This window comes from Phoca vitulina, unplaced genomic scaffold, assembly GCF_004348235.1.
Source record: "Phoca vitulina isolate PV1807 unplaced genomic scaffold, GSC_HSeal_1.0 scaffold30, whole genome shotgun sequence".
NCBI lineage: Eukaryota > Metazoa > Chordata > Mammalia > Carnivora > Phocidae > Phoca > Phoca vitulina.
In genome coordinates, this window is record NW_022589733.1 from 9,485,037 (window position 1) to 9,504,073 (window position 19,037).

At 53.1% G+C, this 19,037-nt stretch overlaps 1 protein-coding gene across 5 annotated transcripts in view; it reads left to right on the forward strand.

Annotated features, from left to right (window-relative positions):
- NLRC5 (NLR family CARD domain containing 5) overlaps positions 1 to 15,610 on the forward strand; it is a 103,510-nt gene extending 87,900 nt beyond the window's left edge. For 4 of the 5 annotated variants that reach the window (XM_032424268.1, XM_032424267.1, XM_032424270.1 and 1 more), the window contains 17 exons: positions 772 to 858; positions 1,339 to 1,416; positions 2,211 to 2,294; positions 2,624 to 2,707; positions 4,175 to 4,258; positions 4,910 to 4,993; positions 7,482 to 7,565; positions 8,819 to 8,902; positions 9,291 to 9,374; positions 9,682 to 9,765; positions 9,905 to 9,982; positions 10,230 to 10,313; positions 10,399 to 10,470; positions 10,755 to 10,838; positions 12,511 to 12,594; positions 12,905 to 12,988; positions 13,814 to 15,610. In XM_032424268.1, the coding sequence (XP_032280159.1) occupies positions 772 to 858; positions 1,339 to 1,416; positions 2,211 to 2,294; positions 2,624 to 2,707; positions 4,175 to 4,258; positions 4,910 to 4,993; positions 7,482 to 7,565; positions 8,819 to 8,902; positions 9,291 to 9,374; positions 9,682 to 9,765; positions 9,905 to 9,982; positions 10,230 to 10,313; positions 10,399 to 10,470; positions 10,755 to 10,838; positions 12,511 to 12,594; positions 12,905 to 12,988; positions 13,814 to 13,925 (1,435 nt within the window). In that variant the 3' untranslated portion in view covers positions 13,926 to 15,610. The remainder of the gene's footprint in view (positions 1 to 771; positions 859 to 1,338; positions 1,417 to 2,210; positions 2,295 to 2,623; positions 2,708 to 4,174; positions 4,259 to 4,909; positions 4,994 to 7,481; positions 7,566 to 8,818; positions 8,903 to 9,290; positions 9,375 to 9,681; positions 9,766 to 9,904; positions 9,983 to 10,229; positions 10,314 to 10,398; positions 10,471 to 10,754; positions 10,839 to 12,510; positions 12,595 to 12,904; positions 12,989 to 13,813) is intronic. The other variant, XM_032424271.1, reaches the window with a different exon arrangement.
- The last annotated feature ends 3,427 nt before the right edge of the window (positions 15,611 to 19,037 follow it).

The window sequence follows — 19,037 nt, forward strand, 5'->3', positions numbered from 1 at the left end:
GTTCCACCTTTTGGCTGAGGTGCTTAATGCTGTTGCGACCATGGGTGTGCAAATACCTCTTTGTGTCTCTGCTGTCAGTTCTTTTGGATGTATACCCAGAATTGCTGGATCGCCCAAAATAACACTTTAAAATAAAACTTTTCGTACTCTAAAAATAATCCGTACTCGTTGTAGAGATTTGTGGAAAATCCAGATGAACATAAGAAAATAGTACTTCAAAAAAAAACCTCAACATAACTTCAAAAGCAGAAATATTTTAAACAGCTCTCTTTTTTCCTGCTTCTAAATTAATGCACGCACATTGTAGAAAGTCCGGAAAAATATTGGAAACTGTGGAAGAAAGGAAAAAACCACTTGTGAGAATTCTACCATCTAAACAGCCGTCATTAGCTTTTAATATATTTTCCTCGTATCTCCGTCTCCCTGTTTCTGTCCATGTTTTCTTCTCTCTCCGTACATATTTTTCCTTTTTTAAATACAAAATGGGAATGTTTTATATATGATTTTATTTCCTTATCTTTGCCATGCAACACTATATGGCCCTTTCCTTAAGTCTAAAACTATTGTTTAAAAAAGGACTATTTTCTATTGGGATTGTTGCAGTAACTGTCAGAACAAAGATGATGTTAATTTCCTGTTTTACGCTTGTGCTTAGTTGTGTAACTTTATAGTTTTTAAACCAGCAAAACCAAAAAGCCTCTGAGCCCCACACTTGCCCCCCACCCCCGGCTCACCCTGGGGGACCTTCATCTCCTTCTGCTTCTGCAACAGGGTGGAGGAGCCGTGGGTAGGCAAAGCCGGGGTGCTCACCCTGCTAGAAGTCTGCACGCAGGCCTCAGGCAACGTCACTGAAATAAGGTGAGTGGAGGGAGGAGGCCCCTCAGAAGTCTTCATCTTTTCATGACTACTGGGACCATCCCTCACCTAGACATCAGTCTCTTGCCCTGTGGGGTAATAGCTGTGTCACTAGCAAATTCTCTAGATCCCCAAGATGGCAGGGGATACACATTTGTTGGGACCTGTGCAGTAATCAAGCTACAGAGCCAGAGAGAGGAAGGCAGCCACAGAATTAAGACAAAGAGCTGGTGGATCCCAGGTAGACACAGGTGGGAGTCCACACTGATTGTCTGGAAGTGGCCCCTGGATTACAGTAAACACACATTGTGGCTCTAGGACTAGAGGTGACAGAATGACGTGGAGTAGCTAAGAGCAAAGGCTTTGGAGTCCCACTGACCTATGTCCAGATCCCTACTGGGTCTGGGAGCTCAGAGTCAGTAGACTGGCAGCCGAAGGCGGAGCTGCTTCGGACCTCATGCTGGCTACCCCTTCTCTCCTCAGCATTTCCGAGATCCAGCAGCAGCTCTGTCTCCAGTTGGAGTTTCCCCGTCAGGAGAACCCAGAGGCCGTGGCCCTCAGGTGGGACCTAGTACCTGGGCCCCCATGGGCGTAGCTGGTGATGGGCTGGGGGTGGGGGTAACTGCTGCTTCTGATCAATAGTTCTCATGCCTTGCTCAGTGTCCTTTGATGTCCAAAGTGTCTACATGGCCAAAGAGTTCTGGCCCAGCCTGCCCAGCCCCACCCCAAACCTCAGTCTCAGCTCCAGTCATCCCCACCACCTTTCAGTTCCCCCAACACCACCTTGCCCCGTTTGACCTCAGGGCCTTTGCACGGGCTGTTTGTGGACCAGAATGTTCTCTCCTCCCCTACCCTCTTTCTCCTTTTCTCCTTTCTCCCCACCCTCCTGACTAACTCCCCCCTTATCCTTCAAGTCTCAGCTTAAATGCCGCCACCTCAGGAAAGCCCCTCTGAACCCCCAGATGTAGTCAAGTTCTCCCATGATCCACCCTTATAGATGCCTGGATTCACAGCACCCCTGATCCATACAGCACATTTTGGAAATCAAAATGTCACCCCTTTTGAGTGAATGCAGCCCTGCATGTGTACATTCTGGGGAACAGACCACAGCTGGTTCTCAGCCCCAACTCACCTCCTTAGCTGAGTCCCCTTGTGCAGTGAACAAACTGCACAGCCATACCAGCTGCCCCATCTGGACTTCTTCAAAGCACTTCCCATAGTTGAATAGAAAACTGTGGGACTTTACTTCATTAGTGTTTATTTATCCCTAAAAGGTAATCTCCTTGTAGGCAAGGACTGTGTCCCCAATAGTGACCCAGGTGTTCAGAAACTCCTGCCTCCCTGTCTACCTCCAGGTTGGCTCACTGTGACCTTGGGACCCACCACAACCTTCTTGTCTGGCAGCTGATGGAGACATGTGCCAGGCTGCGGCAGCTCAGGTCAGAACCCCGAAACACCATCTAGGGCCCTGAGTTCTCTGGTCATCCCCCAGTGCCCACACCAGACCACATGGAAGAGGCTGGCCAGTTCGGGATGGGAATGAGCAGAGCCCGGGGCAGCATTACTTTCTCTGGCCTTCTTGCTTCCCTAAGTGGGAGAGAATCACACTTGGCCAGTGGGGGGAGAGCCCCAGGGTGGCATAGGTGCCCCCACCGGGAGCTCTTGGGCGGTTCTTTCCCCTCTCTTGGGCTCCCCATCTCTGTGTGCTGGATGATCCCGGAGGTGCATCCAACCTGAAATCCTCTGGAATATGCTCGGGCCTTTTCAGCTTCTCCCAGGTGAACCTCTGCAACACTAGCTCCCTGCTTCTGCAAAGTCTCCTGGAGGCCCTCTCCGAGCTGAAGACATTCAGGTACGCAGACGAGTATGTTCACTCGCCCGCCCATGCTCTGCCCCACACTTCCTGCGCTCCCCAGCCCTGGGCTCAGAGGAACTCTGTGTCCGCACCCCAGGGGCTGGGACCACTCTCGGCCCTGGTTATGATGGCAGAGTGTGTGGTCATCCACATGACCACGTGGCAAGAATGAGTTCCTCTTCAATGCTTTCTCTTTTCCTGTTTTTCCCCCTTTATTATTTGAAATAACTGTAAACGAACAGAAGACCTAGGAGCAGTTCCGTATACCATTTTCCCAAATTCACCCCTTGTCAATATTTTTTCCCATTTGCTCTTTCTCCCTTCCTCCCTCCTTCCTCTCCCTTCCCTTCTGTTCTTTTCCTCTCTCCCTCTTTTTCTGAGCCATTTGAAAGTAGTTGCATAAACACACCCCTTCACCCCTTACTATTTCAGTGAATTTCCTAAGAACGAGAACATTCCTTCCCACAATCCAGTAAACGTCTAAGATGCAGGAAATTTAACATTGGTACGCTATCGTTATCAAAACTACCATTCATATTCCAATTTTGCCAAATGTCCCGGTCATGTTGTTTGTTGCATTTTTTTTTTTCCCAGTCCTGGATTCCACCTAGGATCACACACTGCACTTAATTATCATTTGCCTTTTGTCTCCAACTTGGAATGGTCCTCAGCCCCTCTTTGTCTTGCATGATATTGTCATGACATTTACATCTCCTTCAGTTTGGCTTCAATGTTTCTTCACGTTGAGATTTAGGTTCTGCAGTGGGGCGGAAATCTCACAGAGGTGATGTTACATTCTCCTCGGGAGGCACACATTGTCTCTTTGTCCCCTGACTGATAGTAACTGTGATCACCCCGTGAAGGTGGGGGTGTCTGCCAGCTTCCTTCCCCTGCAAAACTACCATTTCCCCCTTTCTAATTAACCCATACCTTGTAGGGAGACACTTTAAGACGCTGTAGATATCCTGTCCTTCCTCACGTTATCACCTACTAATTTCAACCTCCGTTGATAATTCTTGCCTGAATCAAATATCAGTAGGATGGTTGCAAAATGGAGCTTTTCTCACTTTTAATTCTCTTTTAATCTAGCTGATTGCATCAAGGAGAAGGTGTCCTTTTGGTGCCAGTGTATCTTTAACACCTCTCTCATAACTGCTACTCATTTTGGTGGTTTAAGTAAAGATGCAGAGCTCGTGGTAAAAGCCCATTAGCTAGCTAGACTTCCAGGGATGCCCAGGAATCCCTGGCAAGGGGGATTGTTGCTACCTGACTGTGGTTTAGGGAAATATTCAACTAGTCCAAGCTGTATCTAAGCTTAATGATTCCATGGTGGGGGAGATTGATGAAGGGAAGGAGGGTGCCGTCCCCCTGCCCCAGCCCTCCTCCTTGCCCTCTGCTCTCGGCATTCTGAGCTCTCAAGACCCAGAGCCCCTGCCCGACCTGCTGCCCTTTGACCCCCACCAGGCTGACCTCCAGCCATGTGAGCTCCGAGGGCCTGGCCCACCTGACATCTGGTCTGAGCCACTGCCACCACCTGGAGGGGCTGGAGTGAGTCGCAGGGTTGGGGGGGGTGGTACGGGAAGGGATGGCCCAGCCCAGGGCAGGGGTGAAGAGGACAGCTGGGCCTTTGGTAAGGTGGGTGGTGGGACTTCAGCCTCTCGCTTGGCTCCCTCATGAAGCCCAGCAGCCTTGGGTGTGGCCCGGGAAGGCTGAGCACTGTCTTCTTGGTCCCAATTTATCAGTCGCTCAGAGTGACCCAGGACGAATAACGGTGCCTGTCTGGGCTTGGGCTGGCTCACGTCAAATGTAAAGTGGGGGTCATCACCCTTCTCTGCCTGGGGTGGCTATGGGTGTCAGGGTACAGGGAGGGCTGTGGGGCCGAAGGGATCACTGCACGTGTGTGTGTGTGTGTGTGTGTGTGTGTGTGTGTGTGTCCCCCCTGTCCCTGGCTTCCTCTTTCTCAGCCCTCATCCAGGACATCCTTTCTCAGCTGGGTCAGCTGAGATGGCCATGCCCCCTCCTCAGGGACCCCAAAGCCCAGCCCTTGGAGCCAGCAGTGCCCCCGAGAGGCCTGGACAAAGAGGGTGGGCCAGGATCTGCAGAGCCCCAGCTGCCCCCCACAGGGAGCTAGTGAGACCGCTCAGCTGCAGGAGCCGGACAGGCTTGTCTAACACTCACCTCGTACTTGGTCCCCTCCAGCTTGTCCAACAATCAGTTTGGTGAGGAGGACACCGAAGTGCTGATGGGGGTCCTTGAGGGGATGTGCCGGCTGAAGAGGCTCGAGTAAGTGGTGGTGGTGTGAAGGGGGGTGGGGCGGGGAGGTGGGGAGGAGCTGGGAGCAGGCCTAGGAACTTCTGCATCTCTTGTAACACCAACTGTGACATACCTGAATGGATACGGGATAGATAACAGGTGAGCCAATTGCCCTCCCTTTTACTCCCTTACCTGGCTCTGAGTGCCATCAAAATGCTTGATCCCTGGAAATAAAATACTCACACTGACCCAAGCCAGACGTTGACTGGCTTGTGTCACAGAAAATTACAAGGCAGTTAACTTCAGGCATGGCTGTATCCAGGGGTTCTGTATTTGTTCTCTCTCTCTCCGCCCCATCCCCACCCCCATCTTGACTTCATTCTCAGGCAGGCCATCCCTGCAGTGGCAGGCTTCCTTTCTACCAGCTTCGCAAAAAGGGAGCACCTTTCTCTCTGTAGTTACAACACAAGGCTCTGGATGATTCTCACTGGACTAGCTCAGGTCACATGCCCACCCCTAAGCCAAGCACTGTGGATCTAAGCACACAGTCTTCTGAGTGGCCGGATCTGGGTCACATGCCCACCCAGCTGTCTGGGCTTGGGGGGCCGGTGGTGTTTCAGGGTGCTGTTGTCAGAAGGAGGGGAAACGAACTGGGGGCAGGTAAGACCCACAGCTGTCCACCGCTCTTTGCTTATAGTTATTTCCTTAGCAACTGGCAACGTTTTTACTCTCACCTATAATTTGGAAGTCACCAAGTTCCAGCAAGAGCAGAATCAGTCTTGGTGTGAAGGACAGGATCCCCCCCCGCCGACCCCGTGCCCAGACATAACAGCATCTAGATGGAACCTTTTACATGGTATCGTCTGCCGTTAATCTCTAAGTTTCTCTGATGACCAAAAATACACCCTAGTTATTATAAAAAGTTCTGTAATTACAGAAATATGTAACAAAGGACACGAAATCCTCTGGCCGTGACACCCCCTGGGGAATCCGCTGTGAATGAGCAGTTTGTGAATTTTCCTCCAGATTTTTTTCAACATATGTGTTGAATACAGTTTAAAAGTAGCCTTCTGACTTTTTGCCCCTTAACAATAAAATTCTCCCACTTTGTCCCTTTTTGCTTGTCCTGGGGACTGGGGTGTGGATGGTATCGGCGAGACCTTTGGCCAGAGGACCCACATGTCTTTCTCACAAGCTGTTTCTTTGGCCTCCCTCCCATGTGCCTTCACCTCTGCTCAGCCTCCCTTCGTTCTGGAAGCTTTTGTTGCTGGAGGGGGTGGGGGTGGGAGGGAGTGTTGGAGGCCCAGTGAGATCATTGATTGGCTCGTGCATGCATTTGACAGGTGTTTACCTGGGCACCTGGGCCAAGGCCTGGGGCTCGAGGTACTGCAGAGAACAGGACAGATGTGTGACCCTTTTCTGGCTTCCTAGGCTACTAGTGCGGCTCCTTGCCTCTCACCTCCTTGGCCGCCCCAACTCTGAAGTGGGCATAATGAAGAACGGGGATGGATCCCCACTGCCCAGATACCTCTGCCCATTTCGGATCTGTCATTTCTGAGTGTTTCCTCCCTGCCACCAGCTGGCTTCTTTCACCTGTCCATCTGTGGCCAAATGGTCCGGGGCATGGACCCTGGTTAGGAGCCACACCCCCTGGGTTCAACTCATAGGGTGACGGCTGTCCCAGTTTCCCTGGGGCCCAGAGTCCCACATCCTGGAGCCCCCCTCAATTCTAGGCAGACCAGGACGCCTCTGAATGTGTGAGCCTGGGCAAGTTACTTAACTTCTCTGTGCTTTTCTCCCCGTCTTAACTTTGGGGATAGTAGCTGTACCTACCTTCTAGGGCTGTGGCAAGGATTAAATGAGATAGTACATATGAGGTCCTTAGAACAGAGCCTGACACGGAATTCACACTCTGCAAGTATTGGCTACTACTACTACTACTACTGCTATTATTATTATTATTATTATTACTATTATTATTATTATTCCCCTCTCCTGCCCAGGCTGAGGGCCTGAAGGAGTGTGATCTCATGGGTGATGCATGGTAGGGGTCCAGGAACAGGAGTCCTGTGGCCTTGGGTTCTGTTCCCGATGCTTCTACTTTCCATGTGGCCTTGAACAAGCTCTCTGATAATGCTCGGAGCCTCAGTGTGCCTCATCTGCAAAATGGGGACGAGAGAGTTCTGTCTCTCAGGACGGCCCCGAACTCAGTGGTCGGCCTCAAGTGTATGCCCACTCTGTGGTCGCTAGGTTGCCTGGTCAGCCGTCTGGGTCCCGTGTGATTCGGAACACAGACCTGCTGCCTGGGTAGCTTTACTCGTGCAGAGAAACAGCCTCTGGGTGTCTCGTGCAGTTTCGTTTTGTACACTGTGTCTACTCAGTGTGGATGTAAGTGGCTATCTTGGAGGTCCCTGGGGATTACTGAGCACCGAGGCCTCAAGACTGGATGGGGCCTCGGTCTGCATCTGGGACCCAACCCCGGTGACGCCGAGTCCTCCTCTGGCCTCCTTTCCTCCAGCCTCAGCCATCTCCCGCTCGGCAGCTCCGCCCTGGCCATGCTCACTCAACGACTAAGCCACATGACCCTCCTGCAGAGCCTCCGGTGAGTGGCCAAGGGACCCCATGGGAATGAGTGGGAGGACATGCCCCAGCTCTGTGGCGACCACCCGCCCAGGGAAGCACTAGGGGCATTTCCCTGAAGACCCTCCGTGGCTCCCATCCTGGGGACGTTGCTGCCCTCTCAGGTCGGTGCCCATCGCTCTTGCCTTCCGGTGCCACCAGCTCCCTCCAGCTACAGACGTGACCGGAAGGGGTTGAGCCCGAGTCCTGGAACAGCCCTTAATGTGCACACATTCCTCTGTGTGCTTGCTCGCATGTCTGATTCCACGCACTAGTGTTGCCTAGATTCTGCATTTCTAACAAGCTCCCAAGTGATAACAATCCTGGGGGCCATGGTAATGAGGGTCTAGACTCCAATCTGGTGACCTTGACATTCTCCCCATGGGCCCCTGGCCACCTTGATTAACAGATATAACACTTCATTTTCTTGGGATTTTGCAAAATATAAAATGCGGTGACTACAGATAAACCCAAGAGACAACACAAAGCATCGCTTTGTGTCTCCCCAAGTCCCCACCCCCATACTGGCCGAGTAGAGTCCACGACAGAAGAGGTCAGAGAGTTCTGGAAAGCATATCTGATGGGACTAGGTCATTTCATCCAAAATTAATTTTTAGAAAGGCACTTCCCTAAAGTTTAATTTGTGAAATGAAAGAAAACAAAACAATCTTCAAATTCTCAACACAGGGCTGAGACAGTTGGACTCCGCTGGTTTGTTGGGTTTTGTTTTCGCCATTCAAGGGGGCAGGGCAAGGTCAGGGCGCAGAAAGGGCAATAAACTGGCTTTATGGAAAAGCCCAGCATTTGCACCGATTAGAACACCTATGCCGTGGAGAAATGATTTGCCTGGATTGCGGAGCCCTGTGAAATTGGCTTTCAGCCGGGGTGGCCCAGCGCTTCCTGACACACAGGCTGTGGCAAAGCCTGGCCAGACCGAAAACTATGGCCATGGCTCCCGGGCAGGGGACGGGGGCGCTCTGGCCTTGCATTTCCACCTTGCCTGGGAGTCACGAGCGGTCCTGGGCCGGTCATGGCTCCTCCCTGGGCTCAGTTTTCTCATCTGGACTCTGGGTCCAGTCATTCCCACCTTGCCTGTCCCCCTCCCCAGCCCCTGAAGTTTAGTGATTGGCATATGGGTTCCTGGATGTATAAAAGCTTTGCAAACTGTAGAGTTCTTAGCACAGCACCTGCAAAGGCCTAGGCCCCTGCTCCTGACCAAGGCCTCTGCTCCTCCAGCCTGAGCAGGAACGGTATTTGTGATGTCGGCTGCTACCAGCTTTTCGAGGCTCTCAGAGCGGCCAGCAGCTTGAAGGAGCTGGGGTGAGTTGCCTAGCCCTCCCCCAACCCAAGACAACTTTGGCAGGGTCAGATGACAAAAGCAAGGGGCTCCCTGATGGAGTATGCTCTGCCCAGCTTAGTCCCGCTTCCCACTGCATGACCCCAGGCCTAGGCCTTCAGGGGACCCCAAGATAGGATGTGAGAGTGTGGACTGCAGCAAGAGGGATTCAGGTCAGACATCGGGGAGAACATCCTAAACAGAAGACAAGGGTTTGAAGTCCTCACCTAACACAGGGTGAGGGGACTCGCTCAGTGTGAGCGGGGGCCTCTCTCCAGATGTCGGCCTGCTCTTCTGTTCTGGGAGGAGGATGTGGACAAAATGACATGGGTGGCAGGCGGATGGTTCCAGTTCTACTGTTCTCTCCCCAAGCTTGAGCCACAACCAGATCAGAGACATCGGTGCCCAGCACTTAGCTGCCGTCCTCCCAGGGCTGCCCGAGCTCAGGAAGATAGAGTGAGTGGTCAGTCCTACTGACAGGGGCCCTCAGGAGCCACACGGCGGTCGGGGGAGACACTGACCCCGGCTCAGGCTGACATCCCTCCCCCACCCTCAGTGTCCAAGTGGTGGGGCTGGCTTACGTGTAACTGCCCTGCCAACTTTGAGACCCTTCAGCCAGCGCAGGCCCTGCTCCTCTCTGGCCCTTTCTGCCCCATCAGGCAGAGAAGGTGTGTGGCAGGGGTGTGGTCTCTTGAGCCCTAGCAGGGGCGGTGGGGTGGGGGGACCTGGGTGTCCAAGGGTCTAATGTCTGCCCCGCCCTCAGCCTCTCAGGGAATGGCATTGGCCCAGATGGGGGAGTGCGGTTGGCAGAGTCTCTCGCCCTTTGCAAGCACTTGGAGGAGCTGATGTGAGTGTGTCCCCACTGCCCTCTGCCCTTTGTGTCCCCACTGCCCTCCTGGCCTTTGTGGTCCCCAGGGGGCCCAGGGTAGTGCAGGGGTCTGGAGCCAGCCTGCCCGGTGCTCAGCCTCATCCCTCTCGTCTTCCAGGCTTGGCTACAATGTCCTGGGGAATATCACAGCCCTGGAGCTGGCCCAGAGACTGCCCCAGCACCTGAGAGTCCTGCAGTGAGTGTCCCTCCGCTGGGGGGCTTCTGCTGGGCTGGCTGGGTGGGGTTCCCTGGGAGCGCTGGGTTATCAAGGCCCCCACTGACTGAGCTGCCCGGCCTTAGGTCAAACCGTGGTACGTCGTCGTAGGGCTGCCTGCCTGCACCCTGCCCACTCCCTTGATTCTGGAGTCTGGAAGGCTCCCAATCCCCACACCCGGTCCCCCCACCCCCCCGCTCCCCTCACCCACCCACTCCCCTTTCCCCAGCCTGCCATCTAGCGGTCTGAGTCAAGAGGGGGCGCTGATCCTGAGCCAGGCCCTGGATGGACTCCCATATGTGGAGGAGATCAAGTGAGTGGGGGCCATGGAGCCCGGGCAGAGGAGCAGCCAGGGAGGGTCTGGGGGCTCCTCTCACAAGTGTCTCCCTGCCCTACAGCTTGGCAGAGAACAGTCTGGCCAGAGAGGTCCCACATTTCCATCAGGGGCTCCCCCTGCTCAGGCAGATAGAGTAAGTAACCTCTGCTGACTACCTGGGGAGCTGGGCTGGGGGTGGGGCGGGGGGGCAGCCCTTCTCTGACACCTGGGAAGGCCTTTGAAGTGACAGAGGCCTCAGGTATAAGGGAGCCTGGGGCAAAAAGGGGCACCTTCCTAAGTCTCCCCCCCCCCCCCCCCCCCCCCCGGCCACTCCTCTCCCTCCTACTCTGACTGCACGGTGGGGCAGAAGCAAGCCGGCTGGCTGGAGATGCCCCTGACTCAGATACCCTTTCATCCCATCCTCTTGTTTGTCCCCAGCCTGGTTTCGTGTGAGATTGACAACCACGCTGCCAAGCCCCTTGCCGCCAGCCTGGCTCTCTGCCCAGCCCTGGAGGAAATCCTGTGAGTGCTTGAACGAAGCCTGAGCTGGGAAAAGCAGGTGTCTGGGGGCCTGGCCTGGCTGCCCACCACTGTCCAGCCTAAAACTGGTCACCTTCCTCCCCATCCGGCCCCCCATCTGTAAATGGGGAGGGTCATTCTTACTTAAACCTCCTTTCGAGGAAGTTTGAACCTTTTGGCCATTGAGCGATGTTGGGCAAATCCATTCAGCCCCTCCTGCCTGTTTCCCCACCTGTGGAGTGGCGGAGGGGAGGCGGGGAGGTAGACTAGCCGGTCTCTAAAAGCTCTTTGCCCCTGACCTTCCCTTTGGGAGGCGGCTGGATAGATCACCTCACCTGGTTTATGGAGCCTCAATTTATAAACCACCTGCTCGTAGTGAAACATGGCTGAAACGAGCATGCCCCCCACCTGCCTGCTGGCCATGCCCACCTCCCTCTTGGCAATCAGAGGCGCTCTGACCTTGGGCAGCCACAGGGGCGAACCACGCTGCCAGGACTAGCCTGCGACCCTGACCACGCGATGGAAGAAAATACTGTTTCCTAGGGTACAGGATGCAGGGGATTCTAAGAGGATATTAGGTTTGCATCTTAAAGGGCTTTTTAAAAACATTTTTATTTAAATTCAATTAACATATAATGTGTTATCGGTTTCAGAGGTGCAGGCTTGTGATTCATCAGGTTTATATAACACCCAGTGCTCGTTACATCACATGCCCTCCTTAATGTCCGTCACCCAGTTACCCCCTCCCTCCATGCCCCTTCCTCTCCAGCAACCTCAGTTTGTTTCCTATGATTAAGAGTCTCTTATGGTTTGTCCATCTTAAAGGTTTTAATCTTTCTCATTACATGACACCAAAGAGAAAGTCTCAGATCCATGCTAAGGCATCTTTAACACCTAACATTGGTGATTCTCCTTATTTATTTATTTTTTACTTGAAAAGCCAAGAAATATTGTATATGACCATGGAGCAGATAATTATTTCATACCAAAGATAAATTAGAGATTAGCCAGTGCAACCTAATTGTCATGGTCTTGAAATATTACCACGCCAGAGAGGGCTTGAATTTTTTCCGCTTCAGTTTTTCTTTGCGAGTCTCCCTTTTTAACCAGCAGGGGGCAGGCCACAGGCTCAGCACCTTTGGAAGGACATAGGTTCCAACTAGAAGTTAATACTGTTGTCTGTGCTGTGTTTATCCTTGTAACTACCTTCTATTTAGGGTTGTCAACACAGGTTTCCCATTGATAGTAGTGATAAGTATTTCCTAAGATTAATTTCTTAAAGTAAAAAAAAAAGCAGGGGGGAGGACTGCTTTAAAGAAAAATGGGGTGCATGGATAGGGCAAACATTATGATGGAGGCACATGCAAGGTAGAAGTTTGGATCAGGACATTGTTGCTGGAGACCATGTGCTCTGAATTCTCTGGACAGCCAGCTCTCAAGCTGTCTGGGCTCTTGAGGGATGACCAGCTCAAAAATGCAGTTGGGGGGAGGAAGGGAACACCTCCGTCCTGAAAAGTCTTCAGGGAGGGCGCACAAGCACCCCATCAAGTGGCCTTTCTTGCACCTGCGTGGCAGCCTCCGCCGTTGGCCCCCAGCCCTCCCCACCTGCCACCTTGTCTCTACCCCTCGACCTCACTGTTCTGCCACCACTGACCTCAGGACCCCTCCCCTGCAGGCTGTCCTGGAATCTGCTCGGGGATGAGGCGGCTGCGGAGCTGGCCCGGGTCCTGCCGCAGATGAGCCGGCTGAAGAGAATGGAGTATGAGGGGCACATCCTGGGAAACCAGAACTGGGGGAGGACATGAAGGGGGACCTCCATCCTTGGGGAAAGCCAAGAGGCCACTGGGTCAGGCCCCTGCCTGCCAGAGAGCCCTCACTGAGTTGCACATTCTGGTCCAAGCCCCTGCCGACCTTAGCTCTCCCTGGGTCCCAGCCTTCAGCCTTCCTGCTGCACTGTTGTCTGTTGGGTTCTGTAAGCATCTTGGCCTGGGGGCGGGGCATATAGGGGAGCCCATCCCCCACACTCATGCCAGTTTCTCTTTCCCCTTTCTCTGCTATCTGTTGAGAAGCCTGGAGAAGAACCAGATCACAGCTTGTGGAGCCTGGCTCCTGGTCGAAGGGCTGGCACAAGGGTCTGGCATCCAAGTCATTCGGTAAAAGGGGCTCACAGGGGCAGGGATGATGGGTGGGAGGCCACACCGACCTCTACAATGGAAGGGGACTCCCTGTAGGAGGGGCAAGACCTGGCTTGGGGATTATCAGAGGAGACTTGAATTTCTCCACCAAGAATTTGGCAGCACACAGACCTGGATCAAATCCCAGCTCTGCCATTTGCCAGTTACGGAACTTTATGTCAGTAACTCCATCTCTCTTGACCTCAATTTCCTCATCTGTAAAGTGGGCTCAACGATAGTATCTACCTCAGAAAGTTGCTGTGAGGACTAAACAATTATATAAAGCACTGAGCCCAATACCTAGCACATAGTAAGCACTTAAAAATGGTATAATCAGAGCCACCACATACAGCCGTATAGGTTGTGCACTGCACAAGGTCATTGCCTCTACGGGACATCATTCACATAGTAGATATGTTGGATTTCTAATAAATGTAGTGAAGTGGCTTGTTTAATAGAAATCAATATTTCATGACAATTTCAAATGATGGAAGTAAAGTGTCGTGAAGAAGGGGAGCGTTTTCCTTATTTGCACAAATATGTCATATGAGCATGGTCCTGGCTGCGATCACGAGCTCCTAGGGATGAAGACTGAGTGGGAGAAGTCAGGAGCTGGGTGTGGAGGACACCATCCCCCTAGGGGAGCCATGCTGGTCTAAGCTGCCTCTGCCAGGTAGCTCTGGGCATGCATGGTTCTTCCCCTCTTGGGCCTGGGTCTCCGCATCTGTAGATGGGACAGGGGATGGAGACAAGAGGATGAGCAAGCCGCTCCTAGAGCTGAGTGCCTGTCTCTGTGCCCTGCAGCCTCTGGAACAACCCCATCTCCCCCGACATGGCCCAGTGTCTGCAGAGCCAGGAGCCCAGGCTGGACTTCGCTTTCTTCGACAAGCAGCCCCAGCCCCCTCGGGGTAGTTGATGGCCCCCCTCGAGATCCTTCGAATTCAGCCAAGTGAAGCCAACTTCCACTCACCAGGACGGAGGGCTCAGGAAAAGAGCTTCAGCTGGGTGCCCCTGCATGCTGCCCCAAGAAGGAGGAGCATATTTGTCTTGCCACGGTCTTCAGGAAGGGACCAGGAACCTTATATGGCCAAAAGACTACCCTGTATTGCATGGAACAGGCATGACCAGTTGGGGACATGTCACACAATGAAAGTGTCATGATGTGATATGTGACACAGGTCACACACGGCAGAATTCTATGCGACGTTCCGTGGAACTTGCAGCGTGGCCTCGGGGTCAGTGGCATGGGTCCTGGCACCACCCCATGGCAGGACACATGATCTGTGGTTCGCACAGGACATGTGACAGATGCTCATATCATATGACATGTGGCTGGCCAGATACCCTCAGGCTGGTATAAAATCTAATTTATTACTTTTTAAAGCCAAGGATGTATTTATACATTGCATTTTCAGAGCAGCATGGCCAGGGAGTGTTCTCCATCCAGAAATGGGATGGGGAGAGTGTCCAAGCACTGAGTAGCCCAGTGGCCTGAGGGCCAAGCCAGGACTCAGCCATGAGGCTTTTGGATGAGTCCTGTCTTGCCTCAAGCCTCAGTTTTCCCATTTGTAAATGGGATGGCTCCCTCCTCTTAAACCCTAGCTTCCAAAGACTTTGGGCCCAGATCTAGGTATGGTCTTCGGGAATGGACGGGCCCAGTGTGACCTATGTCACGGAAAAAGCCAGGTCTAAGGGTGTGGAGATACCAAGATAATCAGGGAAGGCCACTGGGTCTAGAAACTACCTCAGCAGGATCTGGGTGAGCTCCCAGCAGGGGCTGCACGTGCTACCTGATGTTCTTGTTCTTTCCAAAAGGGCCCGAGGATGGCCCTGCCACACTTGAAGCAAAATTTGACTAATAAATGTGGATGGTGTCCCAGCCTCTACCCTGAGTCTGATGTGTCCTGCTAACTCACCAAGGTCAGGAGTGTTTCACCCCCTGCCCCAGGGCCTGGAGAGCAGGACAGACCACAGAGAGATGACCTGAGAGGAACACTGGCCTCGGAGTCAGGAGACACGGGGTCAAGTCCAGACGCTGTCTCTGCATGGTCACGGGCTCGTGGGCAAGTTGCCTCTCCGCTCCGGAGTCAGCAGCACCGTGAGGGTATTATAGAAGCTCAAAGTGTTAGAAACATTCTTTGTTTGACTTGCGTGATACTTAAACTCTTTTCTGAATCAGTCGTCAATGTTTATAAGTGAGAGCTTTTACATGAAAATCCAGATTTTCAGCTTTCGTTAGGTGTTAGGGAATCGGGGAATCTGTGGAGTGGTTTGACCGTGCCCCTTAGATGTAGCACACACCTCTGTTTGCCCCAGTCCCCACCACTCCCCAGTGTGCCCCCCCTCCCTTTTGCTGCTTGCCTGGTCCTTGTGAAGGCCTGGAAATCTCCTGACCTGGAGGGGGCCACTGGTGGGTGGTACGTAAAAAACATGGCTTGGGAAGTCAGATGGGCATGGAGTGGACTGTGACTTGACTCCTTGCTGTCTGTCTTCGAAAACAGAAACTATTTCTGGACATGGGTTAGTAATATCCCTTGGCCCCCAGGACCTTCAGAGGCATCCAGGAAGCACAGTATACAAAGTCCCTAGTAGGCAGCAGGTACCGGTTCCATGCTAGCTCCCTTCCCCTTTCAGGGATGAGTATTATATGAGGTGAAGAGATGCTTGAAATGACGGGAGAACAGCACCCACTGCCTGTCACCCGCCTGTGCGCTGAACAAGTAGATCCCTGGAGAAGCTTTCTTCCAGAGCCACACCCCATTGTGAAAAAGCAGGCAGGTGGGGTGCAGTTCCGGCCTACCACCACTAGAGGGCAGGTTGCCCCACTGGTGATTCCTGAGATGGCTTCCTTGGCCATTGAGCCCAGAATGAGGTTAAGAGGTGATGCTAGGAGCTGTTCCCACCTGGCCCAGGAGCCTGGGATGTCCTGCCTGCTGGTGGCTTACCTGGATGGCTCAGCCCTGACCTTTGCCGCCCTCCACATTGTCGCCGGTCCCCTGGCAAGCACAAGGAGAAAGTCCTCCGGCCAAGTGCCAAGCACCCACACCCCGCGGGAGGACACTCTTATCAGGCCCAGGTCAGGGCACACCTGGCAGCGAATGGTGTCATCCGCCTGGTTGTGGGGGAGGGGAGAGGCAGGCAGAGGTTCTAACAAGTGTTCCCGGAAAACTTGAGCCCCAGATTCTGTCTCGCCTCCCCAGGAAATGATGCTGAGGTGACCATGGGCCCTCGGGGTGCACCGTCCTACCCAGGGGGCCCTGTGCTGTTTCTCTCTTTATCCAGCACTGGAGTATGAGTCCCTCCAAGCCCGAAGATGACTTGCCCAAGGAAGTCATGGCTGAGGAAGGAACAGAGCACCAAGCAGAAGCTCTAGGCCAGGTGAAATGCACACCGGGAGAGCCTCAAGCTCAGGGACACTCTCCATTTGCTGTTTATTCGTTTACTTGTTCCTCTTTCTTTCCCTTTCTGCTCTGCCCAGGTTCTAAAGCCCAAGAAACTTTCAGCAGCTGCCTTGAGATAAACGGTTTCTTCAGCACTGCAGAGTTGGCTGGGCCCAGTCACCCTGCTCATTTTATTCATCTTCCTCTTCGGCCACCTGCTTGCTGGGAGGCCTGGACTGTTTCTCTCCAACACGGATGAGGTCCAGTGTCCCTGCCCCCTTCCTCTGAACAGTAAGCTGTTTAAATATCTACATGAAACAAACGCAATTCAAAGAAAGTAAGGCTGTGGCCAAGTGAGCAGTGTAATGAAAATGGCACTCCCAGGTTCTGGACAAGAGTCTTCTCCCCGGGAATGTGGTTGGGCCAGTAAGTGCCCGTGTCTGTCTGCAAGGCTGGGAGAAGCTCATTTTGCTACTTCGTCACTTGGCCTCTGTCCTTTATGATGGGAGTCACAGTCTCCCTTCTTGTCGCCACAGGCCTCAAATCCTCCCAGATTGCCCCTTCCATCTTGTCCCCAAACACACCCATCTGAAATCCACTGCCCAGGCCGATACTTCTTGAACTATAAAGTCACAGTTATGGAAACTGTCACATGCATGGAATCATCCGGGCATCTTGTTAACATGCGGATGCAGGTTCAGCAGGTGTCGGGCAGGGCCTAGGATTCTGCATTTCTAAGAAGCGCCGCCCTGCCCAAGTGATATCTATCCTGCTGGACCACACCTAGCTTCACAAGGCTGTTGACCAGGGAGTGGGGCTCACCCCTGCCTGCAGGTTAGAATCACCTGGGGAGCTTTTTTAAATGCCTTTTTAAAAAGCAGAGTATTTCGGGCGCCTGGGTGGCTCAGTTGGTTGGGCGACTGCCTTCGGCTCAGGTCATGATCCTGGAGTCCCAGGATCGAGTCCCGCATCGGGCTCCTTGCTCAGCGGGGAGTCTGCTTCTCTCTCTGACCCTCCCCCATCTCATGCTCTCTCTATCTCATTCTCTCTCTCAAATAAATAAATAAAAATCTTTAAAAAAATAAAAAAATAAAAATAAAAAGCAGAGTATTTCGGCCCCCCCCCCCCCAGGCAAAGTGGATGAGCAGCCTTAGGTGGAGACTCCCAGGTGTGGAGTATGAGGCTTCTTGAGAAAGCTCGGCAAGTCTCTACCCCCGTCCCCCTTCTTTTGTCCCGAGGATCCTGGTGACCCTCTCCTTCCAGAGGAGGACACTGAGACCCAGAGATTTTTCCCGACTTGTCCAAAGGCACATAGCTAGCTAGTAAGGGGTCGCACCAGGAAGCAAGCCTGTGTTTCGTGACTTTTTATTTTCGCTCATTTTTCTCTCCAGTTTCAGTGAGATTTACCTGACATACTGCCCTGTAGGCGTTCAAGCGTACAGGCCAAGGACTTGACTCGCATATATCGTGAAATGATGGCCACAATAAGTTAATTAACATCCAGGATCTCCTGGAGTTACCAAAAAAAAAAAGTGAGAAAGAAAAAAATGTTTTTTTCCTTGAGATGAAAGCTCTTAGGATCTACTCTCGTAACCACTTTCAAATTTTGCGACTCAGTCCCACAGGGGAAGACCCAGTTTTCTCATCTGTACAGTGAGGGGATGAGCAAACTGAAACAAGGCACAAGGACCCATTTTTATCAGCGCTGCAAAGGTGACCTTCTGGTTAATTCTCCCTCGGGGAGGGTTTTGAATCCTCTGTCACCTGCCTTGCCTGGTGATTGTTCTGTAGGGCTTCCACCATCCGTGACCTCCTCTAGACCCATAGCTATCATCGGGGCAAGAATCTACTCCTGTTTTTACAAAGGAGAAAACAGAGGCCCAGAGAGGAACAAGACTTGCCAAGGTCGCACAGCCAGTATTCCGTGGAGCTTCAATTCCAATCATGGAACAGGAAGGAAGTTGAGGAGGTCCTGGCTGGGGATTTAACTGGTCTGCAGGTCTGTGCGTTCTTCAGAGAGCCCCCCGCACCAAGTCTGGAGGGCTGTGCATTCTACCTAGCACTGCTCCTGCCCCAAACCCCCCTGCAAAGGCCAAGGCCAGACCAGAGGGCGGTGGCCCCACCCCAGCCAGGGCTGGACACACCCTCTGGACACATCCCCGAGCTTCCAGGAAAAGACCTTGCACGGCTGCCTTGGTAAAGATCCTCCCAGGGCTGGTCTCAGGAAGTTCTGGGGACAACTGGTCTGCCTCCCGGCCCGGCCCGGCAGCCTCCCCAGCCAGTGAAGCACCCTGCCCCCAGCCCGAGTGTCTCCCAGCCTCTAGAACTGGAGTCCTCCCTGGCCCTGGCCCTGGCCCTGGCCCTGGGAAACTGTACCTTGTTGCTCATCCCGCACAAATTCCAGCCCTGCCCTGGCTGCCTAGAAAGTAACCTTTGCCCTGAGGAAGAGGCAACAGAAAAGGCACTTTCACTAGAGAACAAAGGCCAATTGGGGTCCCCAGGTTGAGTGCCTAGGACAGAAGCATCCAGTTTCCTGGGCTGCAACTGCGGTCCCCACCGCCCCACGAATATTTCAGCGCAAGGTTGGGGCCGATGGAGGTGTCTGGGGCTGACTGGAAGGGCAGGGGCTGCCTGGGCATCCTGACCCT